The following is a 23,091-nucleotide window of genomic DNA, read 5'->3' on the forward strand; positions in this document are numbered from 1 at the left end:
CCAGAGGCAGGCACAACGGAATTCCTGAATTCCCACACCCAAAGCAGTGGATTGGCACCCTGCAGGGTGTTTCTATGCCAACACAATCTGCTGCATCCCAGGAGGAGCTGGATGGCAGCTGGATAACCCTGAGCAGGACCTGGGACTGCTCTCATCCCTCATGGACACAATTAGCCACATCCCTGCTATTTTACAAAGCTTCCAACCAGCAGGACAATGTCTTTTCATGGCAGCACAGGCTTCAGGCTGACTAAATAAAGTTAAATCTGCTTTTTTCTGACATTATATTCTTCTACCACAAACTGTGCCATATGAAGATGGGAGTAAAGGAGAATATGAATTAATTTTCCACTGTAATTACTTTGGTACACTGCCAAAAAAGTAAGTTTATACTTACTATTTATTTAAAATTTAATGGAAGAATGGGTGCCAGACTTGGCAATTCCTTAAAGAAAAAGATTTGAATAATAACTCTTTCACAGAGGAACTGATTAGGGAGTCCATGAGAGAAGAGATAATTCTTGATTTGGTCCTGAATAGTACATGGGACTTATTCCAAATGCCACAGTTGAGAGCACTGCAATGTACTCAAATTCAACATGCTTGCAGGAATATCCAAAGAGCCAAAAGAGCCTCTATTTCTTGTGCCCAAAAAAGTTCTCCAGCAAAACAATCCAGAATGTAAAAAAAAAAAATAAAAATTAAAAATATAACCCACTTACTAAGAAAGATGTTAGAAAGAAGGAGGACTTGAAAACTCAAAGCCAGCCTGGCTCAGTAGCAGGATAAACAAAGTTATTATGGGCCATCTTTCAGCAAAATTCATGATGAAAAAAGCTCTAAATTGATAGACTCATAAACTCTGGAAGGTTAAATGTGTACGCACAGGCCAAAAAAAGAGTCTGAAGGCTAGCAAGCAAAAGATACAATAAATAAAATCCCTCAAATACATCAGGGGCAGAAAGCTTGCCAGAAATTCTGTAAGATCAACATATCACCAGGCTGCAAAAGGAGCATTCAGAGAGGAGAAGGCACCAACAAAAGGGAAATGAATCGTTTGCATCTGAGTCCATCAGGGTGGGGTCTGGAGAGACTCCCCCAGCAGAATCTGCTCATCACAGGGAAGATTTCTTATTTCAACTGTCTACAGAGGAGATTTTCATACAAGATGGCAGAAGGAACAAGGAATTACACACAAGTCAGGTTGATATCTGCATTAGTCAGAATAGCAGAAATTACAAATGGAGTTAGTGTGCATGGACATAAAGACAACATTCTAAGGAAGACTCCAGAGCCTTTGAAAAGACAAGTCCTAATTCATAAACCTGGTCACAGGCCATAAACATGCCAGCAAGACAGGATTACAACCAAAAATACCCTTTAAAATGGAGAGATGACTCAGAAACAACAGGATGCAGCTTCAAAAACATCCAAAATGCCAAGTCCTCTCCAGATCTACAGCCTATCATTTCTATACTGCTGCCATTTAGATGCACAAGTTAATCTGAGGAAATATACTTGTCAATGAATAAAACTTCATTAGATTTGCCAAAAAAAGTGCTGCAAATTGGCCAAAAGATTGGCACCTATTTGTGCAATTCCACAACACATCCTCACTCTTTGCAAACGTGCAATTTTTCCTTGAAATTATCCAGAAATCCTGCATAAATACCACTCAATATGCACAGACAGATGCTACAGAACACCCACATTCCTTCCTGGAAAGTCCTTGGCAGAAAAACCAAGCAGGCATGTTCTCATCTCCCAGCTCAAACACCATCTTTTGGAAACATCTCATTCATGTTTCTACAACAAGCTGTTCCTGGACAGCCTGTGAATTCCAAGAATGAGCAGCAATGGGATAAAAATCATGTTCACATTAACATGTGTTAACATAAGTTTATAGAAATGTGTCACTTCAGAAAATGTGATGTAAAATGCATCCCAAGTCCTTGGTTACTTACTTTTCTAATGTTCTGGAATCTCCTGTGCACTCTGGAAGATCATTTAAGTCTTGGGGTGAAGCAGAAATCTGTTCTGCATTGATTTTTAATGCTTGACCATCCTTTCCTATCACTTCAAGTCCTGTCAGCCCCAGGTAATGAGAGTCTCCCCAGGTCATGGTGAAGTTCAGTTGCAGGCCTGCATAAAGGAATAAAGATTTAATGCCTCTGGAAACTTACTGGTCTGTAGTGATAACCAATGTAAACACGAGTGCAAATCCCAGTGATTAGCAGCATGGATATTTTGTATAGATTAAATCACTTTATATGCAGGAATTGGATTTTTCCTGCTCTGTTTGTCCACCTCCATGTAACAGCAGCTTCTTTTAATCTGTGTCAGAGCCCTTTCATGTGCCACCAACACCCTGTTCACTTGAAATTCCACAACTGCTGATCAAGCACGTTCCCAAGTGCCTCATTAGTGGGACTGCACCCTGCCAGCCAGCCAGTGACACATTTAAGCAGTTACATGACAGATTTTGTGATTATGCAGATGCAGAGAAGACCCATTAGTCTGAAGTCTATCCATCATCTTTCACCAGCTAAATGACTGTACGGATTCATTTAAATCCAGCCTTTCAGAAATCCATATATTTTTAGAAAACACCTACTCCCAGTTAAAGCAAAGAAAAATGTGGTTTACTAATGTTTTTAAGTTATTTTCTTCATGTCAGAACTGGACATATGGAAGAATTTTCATGGGATAGCATCAGTGAAAAGCACAAATATTGATTAGGCTGTATCTCCAGAAAATAAACAGGAAAAAAGCTGGGTGGACAAATGACTGAATGTGAATCTCCTGTTCCACCTGTTTTATGCCTTACTGAAAAGACAGAAGTAGCATGTACAGATATAACAAGTAAAATTCCAATCTGATCAGGTTCCATAAAAATCCATCCCTGTAAATTAGAACTGCCTTTCATTTCACATACTACAGAAGCCCACAATGTAATGTCTAAAGAAGCACCAGTAGTCATAATTTATGTTTGTAAAACAAACAAGCATTAAACCTCTTAAACCCTCCAGCCCAGTTACCCCTAAAAACCCAGAGCAAGTCTTGATACACACAGAGATTCACTTGGGAGTGAGATTTCATCAGCATTTGCAGGGACACAAAGAAATAAAACAGCTTTCAGCTGACAAATCTGGAGCTCTGGCTACACTGACAGCAGGTACCAGTCCCCAGGCCAGCGCTGAGAATAAAAGTGCTCAGGGTACAGCAGGCAGGAGCAGAACCAGCCTGTTCTCCAGTGCAAAGCAGCCATCCACACAGATTTAATATTCCCCAGAGTTTAGGATTCCAATCTGAGGATGACACAGGGAAAAGGAACCTCTGGAGGGGTCTAATCCAGCTCCAAGCTCAGAACAAGTCCAGCATCCAGGGGATGTTTTCCTGTCCCCAAGGCTGGCAGATCTCAAACCCTCTCAATTCTCTCAGGGTAAAAATATTTCCTAACACCGTGCTGGAAACTCTTGTCAAAGGACCAGGAACAGCTCTTGAAGCTTTTGGGCTATCCAGAAACTCTCTGGACAACAGCTGAAAGGCCCACAGAGAGCTGGTTTGGTACAGGATAATAAATCAGGTGCTTAAGCAGGGATATAACACTCTGATCTAGCTTTACTCTAGGGTTTCTATTGTCAATCCAATCTAAAAAATTCAGTCAGTCTACACAAATACAAAGGATTGGGAGAGAATTACTGGGTAAGGGACACAGCTATTAGAACTCCCATTCAGGGACTAGGCAAATGGCTAATGTTGTTTTTCTGAGATTAAAAGCCAACTGTTGCAATATAATGTTGTAAATGCCATGGCAAACAAAGCTTCTGCCTTAAATATTCAATTCTCTTCTTTATTCTAGACCTGGCATCTGTCACAAAGTGCTCTACAGCTCTGACAAATCAGATCATCCTTGATAACATGTTTTGGGGAAGGCCATTAAAGCAAGAAGTGAATATAAGAACTTACATTTCCCAGTAAATATTCCTGTTTCCTTTGGTGTGCATTCAGAGACAGGGTCTGGCTCTTGAACCTATAAAGAAAGTCAAGGAACAGGTTCAGTATTACACTGGCTGCTTATAAAATCTGTATTTGTATAAAAGTTCTATTTGCACCTGTTTCTTTTTGTATATCAATCTCTCCCCTGCCTCCCCACCCAGGCTGTCCTGCAAAAAATGGAAAACATGACCCAAAGTGTAAAATATCAGGTGCGTTCTTAGAAAACCCAGACTATTAGGGCAGGGTTTTAGCTCAGTGCATATAGAAATGTGAAATGGGAGACTACATAGGGTGAGCTACCTCTTCTCAAAGAGGCTGAAATCCTTAAATAACACTTATTTCCCTGCTGACTGCCATCAGCAAGTGATAATATGCTGTATTTGCAATATGTTGCAAATCTGTTGCAGACACAAGGAGACTGGAAGGAAGTCAAGACCAGCGAGTGCCACCACAATTTCTTCTCAGGAATTAAGAGGCAGAACAAACAAGCAAACTTGTCCAAAAGCTTGTGCTTGTGCTCTAGCAATGCTAATTAAAAATTGCCTATGCTGCTCAGAAAAGTGAAGAAACAGATGACAAAATTTGCTGATCACACTGGGGCAATCAGGGTAGTAAAGACAAAAATGGCAAAGGATTGCAGATAGAATTCACTTCACTGAGTGAGTGGGATAAAATGGCAAATTCTACTCTCTCTGGAAAAATGTAAAACAGAGAAAACAATCTTAACTTCACAGATACCATTATTGGCTCCAAAATAAATAACAGTAGATTAGAATGAAATCTTGGCATTTTTATAAGTAGCTCTATATAAACATCAGCTCAATCCTCATTAGTAGTCAAAAGGCCAAACAGGAAATTAGAAGTCCAGACTCTTTCTCTTTAATTCATCATTAGAAATAAACTTCCAGTCAGCCACAATACATCAAATGGATCTACACAGTGCCTAAGTAAAATAAATAAAGACTTGTCAACACTTGTCTCCTTGTTCCATTAGATCCCTGCAATTTAACCACTGATCCCCAGGATCTCATGGGCTCCCAGACTGCAATATCCTTCATGTGGCAGCAAATGTCCCTGGGGGAATCAAAGTAATTCAGCTGAGACTGAACAAGAAATGGGCTCTGAAATAAACCCACAGAACCTACACAGTGCAAAATCCCTCCCACTGGGGCAGTTCTGTTCCTCAAAAATCCCTCCCCACAAGCCAGTTCTGTTCCTCACAGCAATTCTCAAACACCAGGCTGGGAAGTAAAATTTGCATCTTTACTGAAAATCAAAACTCATGGACAGTGGGTTTACTGATTGCAAAATAATGCTCTCCCTAGCAGAGCATAAACCATTTGTGCCAAGGCAACTTATCACCTCTTTTCTCCCTTTCTTATCTACTCAGATCCCTTCCTGGTGATAATGTATTTTCTTTCAGATATGGTCTCATTTTCTACTGTTTTAACTACTTCTGCTAGTGGGCATTGTCCAACCTGTGTTCTTAAATTCTTATGGCTAAAACAAAACACCACCGTAATACAGGAGATATTGGAAAAGCAATAAAAAGCAGAAAGTATTACCATGATCTTACACTTGACCAAATGTTCAACACCTTCCGAGGAGCAACCACTCTGGAAAAGATTTAGAAGACTAACACAGGGGTATAAATCTCTTGAGTGGCTTGAAGAAGGGAGTGGGGAATAATTGCTTAGTTTCTTCCAACAGAAAACCCAGAGAACATTAAATGAACGCAGCAACAAACAGAAGGAGGTTCTTTGTGCCATGCAGGTTCAGCTGGGAAATTTGCCACGGAGCACTGTAAATTTTAAAAGTGCACGTGGGTTCAAAAAGCTGGTAGATGAATTAATGCAATAAAAATCGGTGGCATGATATTAAACACAGAGGTTAAGTTAAAAAGTCCTTGTGAGACACATTTCTGAGGGCTGAATGAGTGTTCCAGAGAAAGAGCACTCTATGTTTGTGCTGTTCTTTCTTTCTCTCTCAGCAGTCACCGCTGGCCCCAGAGCTGAATCAAGGGCAGTGGCCACAGGTCTGATCTGTTATAAAATCAACAATGTTAAGGATTCCTGAATTCGTGGACAGAAAGATGGCCAAGGATAACACACTGACAGAAAAGCAACACACTTTTGTAAGAGCTTTTGGAAAGTTTTTAGTAAAACCCACCACTTCATCTACTGAATGTGCAACAGGGAATAAAGGGCAATGAACAGCAGGGCTGCTCTAACTGGTCAATAATGGTCTGACAAGGTTAGGCTGGGGAAGACAAATTGTGCAGTGGATCTGTATCATTCTGGGAGCATAAACATCCCCCTACAGAAATCCGGATGGTACCAGCAAACACCCAGTGACAGGGAGATCAATGGCTCACTCACAACAGCTTGTGTTATTCCTCTGCTGATACAGCAGTTTCAGAGGGACAGCAGGGTGTGGAGGGCATCAGAGCTGAGGAGCAAAATGAAGGCAGGGCCTGTGGATCAGAGCAAGGATCAGACAGCCCAGGGCCAAGCTTCTGCCATGGGAGAGGACCTGGTGAACGCTCACAACAAACACACGATCAGGAAAAGAAAGGTCAGCTGCAGTTTGTCTTCATGAAACCCTGCACTGTGCAAGGCTCTGAGCAGTTTCAGCTACTGCATGCAAAGATGGGATCAAAATTCCTGCAGAAGCGCAAGGGTTAAAGCCACTGACTTGTGGTTTTAACAGCGAGATTCAAATTCCAACACCACTGGATCTCCTTTTGTCTTGTGAGCCACAAGAAAAAGAGGACAGGACAGAAGGGGAAGGTTTGGAACCACAGGAGGCTCATTAGGAACCACACATCCCTGTGGAGATCTTGGCTGGAGCAGCTGGAATTTGGATTGATTCAGCTTTGAATCTCCTGACACACAAGAGTGTGAACCCTAGAAAAAGACAACCTCACTGAGGGTGCTCCGGAAGATTCTGAGAAAGTAGAAAATTTTAAGGAAAACAGGTCAAAGATGCCACACAGCATCTTGAGAAAATCCTGTGGGATCTTTGCTCACACACTGGACTGCTGGGCTGGGATGGCAAAAGGCAACAAAGAGCTCAAGTGCTTGGAAATACAGCCGTCCTCCAAGGAGGGAAATGCCTTCTGCATGGACTAGAAAAGAGGAGTTTTTATGATGCAAAATGCACCCACACCTGTGATGATGCTAGCCAAAAAAAAAGAGGAAAAATAAGGGGAGAGTTGAGAGGAAGAGACCCTTCTTATTCAACATCCTTAATTTGTGGAGGAAGAAACCAACAATATGGAAAATATGGAAAAATCTTTTGTTTGGAGGGCCAGGGAGGACAACTACTCATGACAGAAGTAGCTGTATGGGAAAAATCACTGACAGACAAGAAACCTTCAAGAGTACCTAAATCATAAAGAACTCCCCCTAGTCCCTCTCCAATTAAGTAAAGAAATAAGCTTATTAATTAATCAGGGAAACCACAATTTGGAGGACCTTTAGAGCTTTAAAAAAATAACATAAATTCTTGATCTGGTGAAAAAATGTCTTTAAAATAGTAATAATTGTGTTAGTTCTTCTGCAGTTTTATTCCAGCCTGGAAATGTGGCTATTACTTCCATATTTCAAACAGACATTTATAGAGAGTTTTAAACATAGAGGCCCCCACCTGTTGCTCCTCTGTTCTCAACCCTGCTTGTGTAAAAGGTCTCTCATCTCCCTCCCTGTCTGCAGTTGTTGGCCTCTTCAGCTCTTCCTCATATCTCAGGGAGCTGGAATCTCCCATTTCTCCATCATATGTCTCATCATAGTAGTAAATGGCTTCAAGAATATCATCATCAGTAGTGAACAATATGGTGTCCCCAAAGTGCTCTGGAGCTGAAGGCAACACACAGAATTAAATGGAGAAATAATGCAAAAAGAAAATAATTAGAAAAATTATTTTTGGCCCTTCTTTGCATTTAATTTGCAGCAGTGTTTAAAGATAATGTATGGCAAATTGATACTGACTATGGCTTTCACTCTCAAACTTACACTGCATAATGGAAAATTAGAGAATTCAGAGGGAAAATTAGAGAATTTCAATTCTCTAATGGATTCTCTAACACCGTGCTGGAAACTCTTGTCAAAGGACCAGGAACTGCTCCTGAAGCTTTTGGGCTATCCAGAAACTCTCTGGACAATTTCTCTAATGGTCATTCATTTCAATGGAAATTCCATTTCTCTAATGGAAAATTAGAGAATTCACTAGAGAATTCAGTCAGATTTCAGATACATAGAAAAGCAAATGGGGAAAAAAGCTTCCCAATCACCTTTTTCAAAAGACCATGTATGTGAAAACAAGCAAAAAGCTGCAACTTTGAAATTTCTAGTGCTTATCTGATGGGATTGAAACACAAACTGGTTGCTAAGACATAGTTAAAAATGGAGATTAGCTCTGTATGCTGCTAAAATCCCCAGTATCAGTGAAGAATGCATTAATGGGCTTTGCATTATGTTTTTAAATTAAACACCAAACAAAGTGCCAGCTTGCTTTGAAGTGGAAAATGATAACAAACAAGCTAAATGTATTTTGTTTGTATTGTACTGCTGTTTCCACAAGGAAAATCAGAAATGATAGCCTACCTCCAGACAAGGTTCCTGAGGCTTTGGCAATCTCTCCTTTGAAGATGCACTGCTCATCCAGCACCATGATGATGTCTTTCACACCTCTGAAGGAGTGGATTCGGGATTTATTGTAATTCCAGATCCTAATCATGGCTACCTGACAGGAATCCACAAAGTCAATGAAGACAAAGTGAGCTTTTCCAGGGGTGAATGGTGCCAGCCAGAGGTGCATATCATCCTGGGTCCTATTCACCCCATCTATCAGGTTGGTTACCACCCTGGGATCATTTCCATAAGCTGGTAAAATATTTATGTCAGGGGGTTCAGCTGTTATTTTTGCAATCTGAACAGGCTCTCCTTTAGAACTAAAAATTTCAATTCCATTAAGACCAACATAATGTCTGTCTCCCCATGTTGTTCGGATGTCTATCACCAAGTGCTGCCCATAAGGTAAAACTGGGATTTTAAAATCACTTCCATCCTGGATCTCCACAGAATTTTCTTCCTCTTGCTTCTTTGGTAGTGTTTGTAGTCCCTCTTTTCTCTGATTTTCTCCAGGCCGGCTGATTTTCTGCTGATGGAGGAACTCATCAAAAATATCCCCTTGAAAATCCATGTTCGAGATCCGACCACGGTGGGAATAATTAAATTTCACCAAGGAGTTCCAGGACTCCTGCAGAGTGTGTTCTTGCTCACTGCACCACTTCATTCTAGAGGTTGCTACGTCCTTGATGGGAATGTCTTCATCTGAAAACAACATTACAAAGGCATTTAATGTACAAACAGGGAGCAAACCACTCCAACATTGACTTTGCAGAATGATGTTGTGTACCTCACTGGGAAATTCTCTGACAGCAGCACTTTTATTTTGCATTTCTGTCACAAAGACTACATGTCCCAGTTCCCCTTCCCCACTCAAACACAATGAACAAAATCACTTTTACCTATGGAGGAGAACTCCTGCCATGGTACAAACTGCAACTAAGTAGAGGCTGTGAATTCTTGCCTCAGCCCTTAAAGAAATTGGGATTTTTGCTCAGTGATACTTATTGTGTGCCTGTCACAAGAGTTTAAATCATCCCTCTGCATTTCTGCAGGCCTTTCATACAGCTGGAAATGGCTGAACTGGTTAATGTAAAGCATTACAGAGAAAAGCTGGTTCTTCCTCTCAAAATGAGCCCCAGGTATATAAAGAAAAGTGGTGGGAAAAGGAGTAGGTTCAGCAGACAGGCAGGATGAGGTGAGCATTGCATTCTAGGCAGGTAATGTCCAAATATTTTTCCTATTTTTCAGCAGGTGTGAGATGTAGAAAGAGAATAATTACAAGATATCCAATGGGAATGCTACAGTGGGAGGGCAACAAATCAGAGGGACCCAGTGGGAGCAAAGCATCTTCTCCTTGTGGCTGCACTGGGGAACTGCTTCACTTCAATCTCAAAACAATTAAGAACAGATAATAACCAAGGTTTTCAATAAAGCAGTCACTCATGTATTTTCTTCAAATAAATGAAGAAAAGGAAGTGCAGTACTGAACAATTACAGGCCCGTGGGCCAGATTTTACTTCTGTACAGTGTCCTTGGGTGGATACTAAAACAAATGGTTATCAAGAATAAATGCCAATTGCTGTGAAATGCAAAACAAAATTTTCCCAAAAGACTGATCAAGACTAACTTTTAACTGTGTTTTTGGAAATACTGGAAAGAGGCAATGTTCCTAATCTATCTATGGCAAATAACCACTTACAGTGGGGACACGTGAGATAAAATTAAGAATTTTAGAGCAGATGGGAAACTACCTGGAAAAGGGTTGTCTTCCAGAATGAAAGGCTGGAGACCAACCTGGCACTCCTCCTTACACCACAAGGAAAAGGCAGGCATAAAGGAAAGGTTCATATTTCAGAGAATATCAGACATTTTTAAGTCACTTTCTTGCTCACACCACTAACAAGAGGTGGTTGATCCCCAGCAATACTCACAATTCACCTGGACAAGGCACTGTACAAATATTTACCCCTTGAAAATGTCAAAGCTTGAAAATTTTGGGATGAGCAGAGTACAGAGGAGTATTTACCATCCACTGACTTTCCTAGTTTGGGAGAGTTTTCCCCATTTCTTTACAAATATGAAATACTTCCAACAGTCCAGAGGTTACAATCCTGAACCCCTTCTAGGGCAGTACAAGGGGAATTTAAAAGGTTTGTGAGTCCTACTTTAAGGACTGGTAAGAGGAGAAGTGGAGCTCTCAAAGGAAAGCAGAGGTTGCCCAAAAGCAGACACCAATGGCTGAAGGTTTATAGTGTGTGACTTTTATCTTTCAAGAATCTAAAATGCATTATTGATTAATGACACCTCAAACATCCAGCTCCTCTGTGGGTTCAGGAGTGTCTTGAACTACCAATTCAGCTTCTGATGGCCACACACCCCACACACAATTCCTCTCAAAACTTTAGAAAACTACATTTTGGGGCAAGACTACACAGAAAAAACCACCTTTCTTCTCCCTCTGTTGTGTTAATCTCTTTTTTTACTCCCTGCAGTTATAAACAGCAATCATATTTCCATGCTGCAATCACATGCTTCATTTCCCAAATCATTCTAAAAGCTCTCCTCTGTATCTGTTCCACTTGGTAATCAGCTTTCCTGAAAATGGATGATCAGAGCTGCAGTTTTCCAAGTGAGGTCTCTCACAAGTGCCTGTCTGGAGATATTGAGGTTTCCCAAGTAGCCAAAATGCCTCTGCTGATCCATCCTGGGAGTGCACTGCTCCAATCACTGCTCACCCCAGCATTTCACTCAATCTGCCATCAGCTACTCAACCATGAGTCTTCTCTTCCTCGGTCATTTGCAATTGATGATTACTCAGCTTACAACTTAATTTTTGGTTATTAGTCCCCAGATGAGCCTGCAAGCATTCTACTGAATTGCATTCCATTGCTCCAGTCCTCAAGTTCATCGTTCTGTGCAGTTCTTCAATCTTCTTAACTCATAATAAACCAAATTATATGTTATTTGCAAATTTTATCAGCGTACTCCCACCATTTCCTTCGCACATTAAACTGGTTATCAAAGAAAAATTGATGTTTTTATAGCAACATTAACTCCAGCCAAGCCTGTACGTGCTGTTACTAATTGCTGTCGTTCTTGTGAAGCATTTAGTGACCAAAGCCATGCTGTGACATCCACAGGAGCCTCTGAGCCTTCCCTTTGTCCCACCCTCCACTGCCCTTCTCTTAGCCCCAGGCCAATTAAAATCCAGCCCTCTCAGGGAAACATTTTAAAGGTTTTCCTGTTGTTAAAGCTCTCTCAGCTCCATTTGAAGATGGCTTTACCCTGCACACACAGCAGAGAGAACAAAAGCTGCTGGGTGGCTGCAGGGACTAAAACACATCAGGAGCTTAAAGCACCACAGGAAAACCCGCTCTGAGCAAAATCAGAGAAAATTTACATTGAAAAATTATAACTCTCATCTTGTAGTTTGCATTGAAATTCCTAATTTATCTCCATTTTCACAACTGAACAGAACTTCTCAAGGTGGGATTTATTTACAGTTTTCACAACATGAAAGTTTTCATGTAACAGATACTGTGAAATGTGTGAAACAGTAAATGGGGCTGCAGGGAGTGGAGTGGGTGAAGGGCAGGTGGCACCTATTCCAAACTCCTCTGTTCTTCTCTTCTTTGAGGTATAACTTCAGACACACTGATGAAATTGCTGTTTTCTCCACAGAGGGTCAGACAAGGAAAAATTCAGACATTCTAAGTTTAGAAAGAACCATTTTACCTTTGTCTGAAAAAGCCCTGCAGTACCAGCTGTAGAATTTGAACTGACACTCCTTCATTTAGGTGAATTTGCTGTCCCTTGTCACCCTTACTTGCATGTAAACACCCAAATTCAATATACAGCAAGATACATTTTCATGTAAATTGTTCTGATGTTCAATCACTCTCAAAATTTCAATTTGTGGCTTTGTAACATCTTATTCCAATTCTCTGAGTCTTGTTGTTCTTGTATTAAATCTTCATTTGAGACAAGATATTGAATGCTGAAGGATTACAGAATGCCAAGCAAGGAGCATGAAGGGTCCAAAACCCAGGAGTCAGAGTGACATGGCTTGAAACTGAAAATGGAAGACAAACATATACCCCAAGCAAAGGCAAATTGGGTGAAAGAGAGCCAAAGGAGAGCTTGTGGGTAAGAAATTCTACTTTTCTGTTATTTACACTTGTTAAAGACAAAAATATCTCATACCCTGAAAAATGCCTAGCCATGGATTGCCAGATGTTGGGATAAAGGGGAGCTTGGGAAGTTCTCCTGCTGTTCCCTGGGGACACACAGCTGGTCCTGCCAGAGCCAGAACACAACTGCACAAAGCTGGATCCACCTCCAACAGGAGGTCTGGGGAAGGAGGACAAGGATAATCAACAGCACAGAGCAGACAACAGCTAATTTATTAGAAAACTCTTCATAAATAAGCCAGATGTCTGAGGGAGAGGTTTATAAAATTATGAGCGGAGAAGAAAAATAAGGGTAATTTTCCATTCACTCTGAATAAATATATTGAGCATCTATTCTCACCAAGAAAGACACAAAGCTACTACACAAATAAACTCTGCAAATTTGGGATGTAATCTTCTTTATCTCTCTGCAGATTTTAATTGATATTAGCAAACATTTGCTGTCTACAGGACTGTCAATTTTTAGAATGTAATTTACTGAAATTTCATCTTCCAGCTGCTCCAAATAAATTAAAAGCCCCTAAATCAGAATGCAAATTTTTCTGAAGAGTGTTTCATATCAGGTGTAGGAGACAGACTGAGTATTCTCATGAGGAAAATATCACAAATAGCCAGACTAATATCCACTGTCTAAACTTCCAGGAATCTCAAGAAGTCCCTTCCACCTAAAATGAGTTTGTGCCTCTGCAAAATGGAGAACACATCAGCACTTGGACTAAGGTTGCTATTGTGACTCTTACCTTTGAGAGTAGAATCATCTTCTCCAAGATTTGTAGTGTTTAATCCCAGCTTTTTACCACACATGACACTTCTCCTTCCACTCACAGGGTACTGCAAACTGCAGTTTTTGTTAGAAAGGGAGTCAAAAATGTCCAAGTCCACATCAGCATCCTTTCTGGTCAGCGTTTGTGATCTCCCATCTCCAGTTGCATTTCTACTATTGGGTCTTCCCAGTTCATGCCTCTGACATTTGACATCCTCATTTATCAGATCTGAGAAGTTTTTCATGATTTCATCTGGCTGTGTTTGAAATCTTGAGTTGAAATTCTGTTCTGTGGCAAGCCACGGAGGCTTCTGCCTACTGGGAGTGTCTTGATTATTCTGTGTTACCTGGGAAGATGACTGCAACCAAGAAGGAATTGCACCTGCAGAATCAGTCAGTTTTCTTCCTGTTAACCTTTCCATTTGCTCACTCAAACAAAGCTCATCATCAGACTGAACATGCTCTGCAACTGCTGCTTCCTCCTCTTCGGCATCTTTTATACAAACCTGAGATGGGGGCACTTTTAGATCATCCTCTAACTGTGATAAATTTTTCTTTGTAAAGCTGATTGAGTTCATCTTAGGCTCAAGAAGATTCTCTTCTGGCAGAGCTGTCCAGTTCAATGAAGCACTGTTTGATTCTGAGCATTTTAAAAGTAGGTCTGTTTTCTTGTCTGGACCTGCAGGTGCATTTCCTTCCTTCCTCTCAGCTGAGGGAGAGGCTGAGCTATCTTGCTTGTGATCTGTGAGGTCAATTGTGGTGCTCTGGTCAGCAAGGAGATCTCCAGAGCCTCTCTCTAATTCACCATCAAACACAAGGTTCTCATCAACATACAACTTCACCTTCTTTGCTCCAACATCAAGGTCCTACAAAAATAAAGGTAGGAAGATTTCAGTCAAGCTTTTAAGCATTAGATATCACAGCTCTGGGACTCTGACATTTGAACACTTAATCAATAGACAGATGAAAACAATTAAACCCTGTGTCAGTATGTGCTTTTGACTGCTTTTTAATCTGAAGCTGAAATGACTAAGAAACACTGTGTAATAGATAAGATTTTTTTAAAGGACAGGAAACCCTGCTAGACACTGCTATCACTTTGGCTGACAAGGTTTGATTATTTAGAAAAGCTTGAGGGGAAAAGCCCAGATTAAGTACAATTATATTTGATCAGGATATAAATTCCAGAGGCACATTTTGCTTTTCATCCCTAAGATTCAGCACTTTCACGACATGTTCCACAGTGAACAACCACCCAGATCAAAGCCACCAGAGTTAAAAAGAGTTAGAGAGTTACAGAAATGCTAGGAAAAAAAAAATCATCCAGTCCCTCTCTGAAGAATATAAAATAACCTACACCATTGTGAGGAAATCTGGTTTTAACAGTTTTCAACTAATCTGCCTTGATAGCCTATTCCAACACTTAACTAGCCTTTTAAACAACAGGCCTTCATCTCAGACACAATTCTGCCACTCACAACTTTATCTCTATGTTCTTCTCTGTGGCACTCACCAATACCTGTTTTTTTTATTCCATTGAAGTTAGAACTAATGTTCTTTCTGTTCTCTTCGCCATTTCAATATAACCTTTTCTCCCTCTTGACAAAAATACCATTATCTTCAAAGAAAATACAGAAGATGAGACACAATCCATCTCCATTCTGTTCTCTAACTTGTCCATCTCATGGAGTCTTTCAGAGACTCTCTGTTCTTTGCTTCTTTTTGTGAAAACTAAGAAGCTTTTTGTGAAAGTAAGAAGTTTCAGTTTCATTGCTCATTTCCAGCCTGTCAGTTCTCCTTGAATACTGATTTTCATTTTCCTCTGCTCCCAGACTAAACCAATCACTCCTTCCCTTCCAAGCATGAAAGTTTCTGGTTCTTCACTCCTGAACACACACTGTTTAAGCCTTACAAGTTTTTATAGCTTCCATCCTGTTGCCTTCCCAATAATAACATCTCTGAGGCCAAAAAAATGCAATATGGATGTACCCAGAGGAAAAGCAGGGGATGCAAACATGACAAGAAAGCTCCAGGTGAGGGAGGGGAGTGGGTGCAGGAATGCAGGACACATTCCTGAAAGGAAAAAGATAACCTTCCCTGAGTTCCCAGTGAGCAGCTGTAAAACCAGTTTAATTGGCCATTATGGCCTGGCTGCCTGTGGAACTCCTGTAGGATCATAAAGTGCTGCATTTCTGTGCTGATGCAGTCAGCCATAAAACAGGATATTTTTTCCCCTTGAATGAGGACACTGCTAGATTGATCTAACAGGGGATCAGAACATTTCAATAATTACATCTGTTGAAAACTACCTGCATGGCTTTGCCTGGAATTATGATGGGGAAGAGAAAGACTATCAGGATGTCCCAATAATGCTATTTTTAAAATTTTTATATGTCTAAACTGCCAATGTCCTCCTTAAATGCTAGAGATATTGAACAGTCACAGCTGAATTTAGGATAACTGGAACATTTCTCCATAATATTCCAGCCCTACTGCTGTTAGGAATACCCAGGCCTTAGTTCTGCATTTTTACCTGGAAATAGGTGTAAACTGAAGGGGACCACAAAATACAGATGTACATTGAAAAGTATTTTTCAATGTCATCTTTTTAAATTAAAATCAACTTCTTAAGAACAGCATGTTTTGAAATGAATCCCACTGCACTCACCTGCAGAGGAGGTCAGGTAGGCAGAGAAAATGAGATAGTGGAGCTCATTCTCCCTGAAAAAGGGACAGTCAAGCCCAAAAAGGGGTCACTCACTTCAAAAATGCTTTTCCAGTCAGTGGGAGACTGTTCTCTGATGCTTTGGAATGTCTGGGATGGGTATTTTAGGAAGCAGAAAAGGTCTGAAGGGTACCAAGATGAAGCAGCCAGGTATTTCTAGGATAACAGAGACAGACTGGACTGGGGCAGGCACTCCAAGAGCTGACAGCTCCGGAGAGCTGATGAAAATCTGCACCAAAATCCTGAGCAGACTGAGCCTCAGGGAGGAAAAATCTGAACAGATCCCAAGAGACTCCAAGAACAAACATATGCAGGCACAAGACTAAGAACTGCTCTTTTTCATTCCCTCCCACCCCTCTTCTGAGTTTCCAGTTGCTTAGTGATCTGTTCTGGTGGAAAAGATTGACAGTTTAGCATCCCCAGTACCACTGCTCAGCTCTCCTCAAGCGTGAGGAGGCTGGAAAAATCCCTTCCTCAGGAGTAATCCCACCCTGTAAACAACCACTCAATACTTCAGCCAAGGCAGGGCTTTTCCTTGCTGGAAGAGTAATTAAAAGGTCACAGTGTCTCAGAACAAACAAGTGGGTATGAGCATTGTCAGAGAGAAAAAAGATTTTGTGAAAATAATTCTGGTTCCTTTGGATGTTCCTTCCCAGCCTGCACCCTCAGCCCTCCCAGGGTGTCGGCAGGGACAGTGCCTCCCAAGGAGAAAATAGGGATGGTATTTCTGGCCATTTCTGTGATATTCATGCACAAAGGATAGAGCCTAAAACCAGAGGCACTTCTCTGAGAATTCTTCCTGGACAGAGGACCTGAAATTGCTTCTGACTTTTCTGAAAAGTGTGAAAAAGAAGCAGTAGAAAAGAAGCCAAGAACCAAAGAAAATACTTCTACAAAACTGATTGTGCCTGAAGAAAGCTGCTCCATCCTTACAGACACACATCACTACATTGTTAGCACTGAAAAAAAGCCCCAAGAGAATGGACAGGAACATAGGCACAGGAGGAACAAACACACAGGCAACCACCTGAAGAAGAGAATTATTCAACTGGAGAGCACCTAAGACCTTAATGCATTTAGGTATTGATTCCATTCCCAGTTTTGTGAAGACATACAACACACTTTAGACTGGATCTTTCAAAAAAGTTTTAATAGCACCATTAACCATGCAATTTCAAGGCTGTATCAAGTACTTACAAAGTGTCTGACTGTTGCAGATAAATTTGAAAAAAACTGGCTGCCCTACACTTGTTCCCTTCCTGCAGACTAAAATTCGCCTCCTTTTTTGGAGGTCTCAACTGAAGTAAATAAAGGCAAGATGAAACATCCTCTGAGACCTTTCTTGTAATTCAATGAATCAAGGAATCTATGACAATGATGTCATCTGACTTTTACAGCTTCCTTCAGACATATTTTTTTCTCCTTCCAGTCTCAAGTTCTGAAATTCAAATATACAAAAGTACCAGCCTGACTTAATTTTAGCCTATTTTTGGAAGCAGTACTTGGACATCTCTCACTTACGTGGTTTTTGAGGGAAAGAAGGCAGTTAGAATGATTCCCAAAATCTACACAGAAATCTGGCTCTGGATTTACATTAGCAGGAAGAAAATTGTTCATTCATTGTCTTTTGGGGTTTTATACTTCTTAGACAAAACTTCCTCATGACAAATTACAGACTTAGGCAGAACTGCTTTGTATTATTCTTTCATGCTAAGGATAATGAGACATTTCTTCAGCAAGGATAAACTGCTGCATTTCCACCAAAACCCATAGGATTATATTCCCAATGGATTTTACACATTGCCTTATTTCAGGTTATTAAAGAAGCAGAACCTTGAAACCAGACAAACATTTCTCTGTGTGTTCTGCACACAGAAATTTTTCCATCAAAATCCATAGGATTATACTCCCAATGGATTTTACACATTGCCTTATATCAGGTTATTAAAGAAGCAGAGCCCTGAAACACAGACAAACATTTCTGTGTGCGTCCTGCATTCTATTCAGTAGGTTTGGTAACAAATCATACCATTACCTCCAAGAACAGCAGCCCTTTTGCACACTCTAATGATGATGGAACATCCTGTAGACCACATTTTAGTGAGAAAAGCTATTAAAATTCCAGGAAAAGAAATATAAATCATGTTGTAGTAAATTTGTTTTAAGCTGTCCCTTCCACGGCCATTTCCGTATGTATAAATTACCATATGTGCTTATATAAGAACATGGATGAGAGCAAAACCAGAGGGATAAAGCTTCTTATTTATAATCCAGGACAGCAAATCCTCTTTGATCCAGTACCTGAGATTTTTTTTTTCTTAACACTGCAGTGTACAAACAAGAATGATATTCATGGTGACATTCAAACACACAGACAAGAGACCATCTGCCATCTGCCATGATATGTCTCTCTTGTAACAGTAGATGACTGGTTTTATTATGAGCACACAGTAGTGGACTTTTTAATTGTCCCTGCCCAGGGAGGGGGGCTGGAACTGGATGATCTTAAAGGTCCTTCCAACCCAAACCATTTTACAATTAAAGTGACAAACCCCAAACTGAGCAACAGTCAGCCTGTTTATATTTATAGACACCAAAAAACAGACATTTAAACACGTATTTATTTACATGGTGATTAAACAGCTGAAAGCCCTGAATACTGAGATGCACTTACCTTTGTATCTCTATTTCTCACCACAGTAAAGGATTAATGACAGGACGTGCAAGCCTTTTATTAGGTCTTTAGTGATCTTTAATAGCTTTGAAAACAAATGCTCATTGTGCCCACGAAAACATTATCACTACATTGTTAGCACTTACAATTAAGACAAAAGCAAATTTCACAGCAGACAGGGACACCTCACAGCTCCTGTTTTATTACAGGAAATTGTATCTACTTTTATTTCGTGCTTTTAGAAAGAAGATCACACTGAATTTCCCTAGGCAAAGCATGAGCAAATATAAAGAGGAGTTGAGAAAAGACTACTTACACTGGGAGTTGTTGTGTTGTAATTCCAAATCTTGATCTTGGATATACCAAAGTCACGTGAGCGGGTGGGATTGCGGATAACAAAGTAAAGTTGGACGGGTGGGTGGAAAGGGCACATCCAAAGGCAGCTTTCCTTGGGGAGCTAAAAACACAGACAAGCAGACTGTCACTAATGCTCCTTCTCCTGGAGCAGGTGTTTTAATTAACTCCCCACCCCCCCAGCAGCACAGGAGGCCATTAGGAAAGTAAAGGTTTCATAAAATCTGCTACGTAAAGAGCAAAACCTCAGCCTCATTTCCCAAGAGTAAATCCCATTCTCCCGCCTGCCAGACAGCTCCCAACAAGCTGGCAATGAGCTAAAGGTCAGCTGCCTGCTGTCCCAGGGAGACATCTGCACGCTCAGAGCACAGGCAGAGCAAGCCCAGTTTATTTTTATCAAATTAATCAGCTTTGCTGGCACTAGGGGGGATCACTGAGCACAATGGGCATTCTACAATCATTTCACAATTTCTTTGCTTCTGGTTCATCCTCTAAGGAGGGGAATCTTTGAGAATTTTACTTTATTGTCTGCCTCTATTTTAATCAGGCTTTGCAGATAATCAGTTTCACTTACAGGTCTACTCCTCAGAGTTATACTGGACTCCACTCTGAAAATTTTCTAAGACATCACAGAATTCCCAACTTGAATTTTACATATAACTGGCAATCAAGAGATTTTAAAGTACCAAGAAATGCTTAATTCTGGACATTGCTAAGAACTGCTATCTTTACATGTTCAGAATGTAAGAAAAGGATATCTGGCAGCTCAGAAGGAAGGAAGTTTCAGAATCAAAATGTTCAGTATTAATATATTTGATGTTCAGTGTTACCCACATGCAGGTTACATACCAGTGATCTGAAAGCAGCTGATAAATTAGTTCCCCTCCTGTTCTCAGGGACACACAGGACACAGATACACACACACACAAGATAACAGGCAGTCTTTTTCCACACCTTTCTCTCTGAAGTGAGTGTTTCAGTTTTTCCTGAAGGTGTTAACCACAGAGTCCTCTATCTGTGTGTCTAACAATGGTAAGTACAGCACCCTGGAGCCTGCTCAGAGCCAGCGTGAATATGATAGCTATCAGATTCACTCCTCACCATGGTCCTCTCTTCATTTCTCCAGACTCTGATGGGTCTCTGCCCCAAGCCTCTTAAAAAGCTTTGGGAGATTGTTTCTGCTTTAACACCAGTTTGGAGCACCAACAGCCATAAGAGTGCCAGACAGGTTCTGTCCTTTATTACTTAAAAAGAAAGAAGCCTCTTGACATCAAAGAAATGAAGGACAGCCCTCAAATCACTGTGAACCCAACTCCAGGGTCAACTTCAAATCTTCATCATGTTTTTGAAGCCATAGTTTGAATAAGAACAGTTAAAAAAACAATTTCCCAACTGCAGACAACATCAGATAAGCAATCCATCTGCAGACCTCTCAAGGCAGGAGCTGACTCCCCAGAAATCAATAGGTTCTGGTGTGTACTGAGAGCCAGAGGTGCCTTCACAGGAGGGTACCTGATTCAGCACCAAAATGATCTGCTCCTGCTTCTCACTGGCTTCTCTGTAAAACTGCACCCAATGTTCCAAAACCAGAGATTTATCAGAGCCAGGCTTAGTGTTGTGTCCTGAGTGAGAGGCAGCCATGGAGATCATCTTGCTCATCAGTGGAAATAACTGATATTGGTGAGCTTACAAAAACTCACAGGTGTTACAGTCCCCATGAGGGTGCCAAAGATCTGACACCAGAAATTCAAGTCACCTTGAAGGATCCATGCCAAAACTCAAGAGACTGTGGAGGACTCTCATGTTTTATCCCAAAGAGTGATCTCATGTCTTTGCCTTCACAAGAGGTACTTGAGCCTGGGGTTATTTTCTTGGAGCTGGAAAATCTAACCCAAAAATTCTTTGAACCATGAGGGTGAACCTGGTATGTTAAGAAGAAGAAATTGTATTTTCACTGGACCAAGGTAAAAGGGGAGAGTGAACACCTTTAATCTTAAGATTTTGTGAGAGATTGGCACTGCTTTTTGTGGGACTGAAGGTGTAAATGATGGAGGGTAAAGGAAGCATCAAGCACTGTGAAGAGGAATGACACAGGTCTAAGGTTCCCCAGGGGGAAGCAACACCTTTGTTAGTATTTGCCTGTCCTTGTTATCCTGAGGTTTAAAAGACCTCTATATGCATATAAGAACCAAAAAGGCTTGTGGAAAGCAATTTCAATAAATACCTAATCTAAGACTTATTAAATATTTTCAGAGAATCCCAGAATGGTTTGGATTGGAAGGGAACTTAAAAACCATCCAGTCCCAACCCCCTGCCATGGGCAGGGACACCTTCCACTGTCCCAGGCTGCTCCATGCCCTGTCTGACCTGGCCTTGGGCACTGCCAGGGATCCAGGGGCAGCCACAGCTGCTCTGGGCACCCTGTGCCAGGGCTGCCCACCCTCACAGTAAATTCCTTCCCTTTATTTAATCTAAAAAGTTGAGAGCACCAGATATTCTGCCAGGCATTTTTTCTTTTACAGTACATCACAAAATACAAGGAAGGAAGCAGTTTAAGTGCTCTTCTTAAAAGTCTGCAAGGGTAATAAATAAACTAATAAAATAAAATCCCTCATTTTCAATGAGAGTATTCTCAAAGACAAAAGTACATCTAAATGATCAAAGATGGAAGTGTTTTAAGCATGGTAAAATGAGTTTTCCACACAATAAGTTTTTATTTCAAGTTTTTGTTCTGTTGAAAATGTTCATTGCTTGGAGATTGATTAATTTACTGGGTTTTTAATGCACCCTGAAGCTTTCCTGTATGATCTGAAATGTGCACAAACTGGAAGTGCTGCTCTGCCTTCTGAAGGAATCTGCAGTTCAGGCACCCCATACCCACAGCCTAAGAGCAAATTCCCTGCCCAGATGCCATCTGGGATGCAGCCTCAAGAGAGGAGATTACAGAGTCACAAATCAAGGGAATATATTAATCAATGCAATATAAAAGCTCATTTCTTAAGAATAATGATATTTATAAATGTATGAGTAATACTGAGAGTAACAGGTTCATAATGGCTTAATGAATGTATTACTACATAATTTATAAATATCTAGAGAGTCTGAGAGTCACTACTACAACTGCTACTACCACCACTACTACTGAGTGTCACCTGCCAGCCAGCACAGCCTAAAAAGGAGAATGGGTATTTATGAGATCCCAAATACAATTCTCAGGAGAAATTAAGGAAGATGCTTCAGGTGAAAATATTTGGAAATAATTTTCTATAAGGAGTTTCAACTAAATTTCAAAATACTGCATATTTGTCCTCTTTCAAATCTCATTTACCTTGAGAGCAGAAAAGCACCATTAGCATGAAATGAGCTGTAATTTATGTTTTTAATGGACTAAGTCCATCAGTATCCTCATCCACTAAAATCATACTAATTTTTTACTAGAATCCTTGCTGTACAGGCCCATGAAAAATGGCACAGAGTGAATGTGCAGCACAAATAAAACTGGCTGTATGGAGGGCTGTGGACATTTGCTAATTCTTTCACACCAGTCACTGTCTTTTGCTCATTGTCATTAGTGTGGGAGCCCTTCATGTCTCCTCATCTTACTATCTCACACAAGAGCCATGAAAGACTCTTACCTGCCATATATTTTTCTTAATCTCTTGTTCAAAACTACCTACACAGTCTTATATTTCCATGATTTTTCCCTAGGCAAAAAGATAACAAGGGAACAAGAAAAAACAGACACATTTTCTTTA

At 40.6% G+C, this 23,091-nt stretch overlaps 1 protein-coding gene across 8 annotated transcripts in view; it reads right to left on the minus strand.

Annotated features, from left to right (window-relative positions):
* The window catches only part of KATNIP (katanin interacting protein), a 56,553-nt gene that overhangs the window by 15,672 nt on the left and 17,790 nt on the right, over positions 1-23,091 (minus strand). For all 8 annotated transcript variants that reach the window (XM_058035744.1, XM_058035740.1, XM_058035739.1 and 5 more), the window contains exons 13-18: positions 19,299-19,439; positions 13,561-14,449; positions 8,604-9,332; positions 7,648-7,856; positions 3,970-4,033; positions 1,965-2,142 (exon numbers count right to left, since the gene is read on the minus strand). In XM_058035744.1, the coding sequence (XP_057891727.1) occupies positions 1,965-2,142; positions 3,970-4,033; positions 7,648-7,856; positions 8,604-9,332; positions 13,561-14,449; positions 19,299-19,439 (2,210 nt within the window). The remainder of the gene's footprint in view (positions 1-1,964; positions 2,143-3,969; positions 4,034-7,647; positions 7,857-8,603; positions 9,333-13,560; positions 14,450-19,298; positions 19,440-23,091) is intronic.

This window comes from Melospiza georgiana, chromosome 16, assembly GCF_028018845.1.
Source record: "Melospiza georgiana isolate bMelGeo1 chromosome 16, bMelGeo1.pri, whole genome shotgun sequence".
Lineage (NCBI taxonomy): Eukaryota > Metazoa > Chordata > Aves > Passeriformes > Passerellidae > Melospiza > Melospiza georgiana.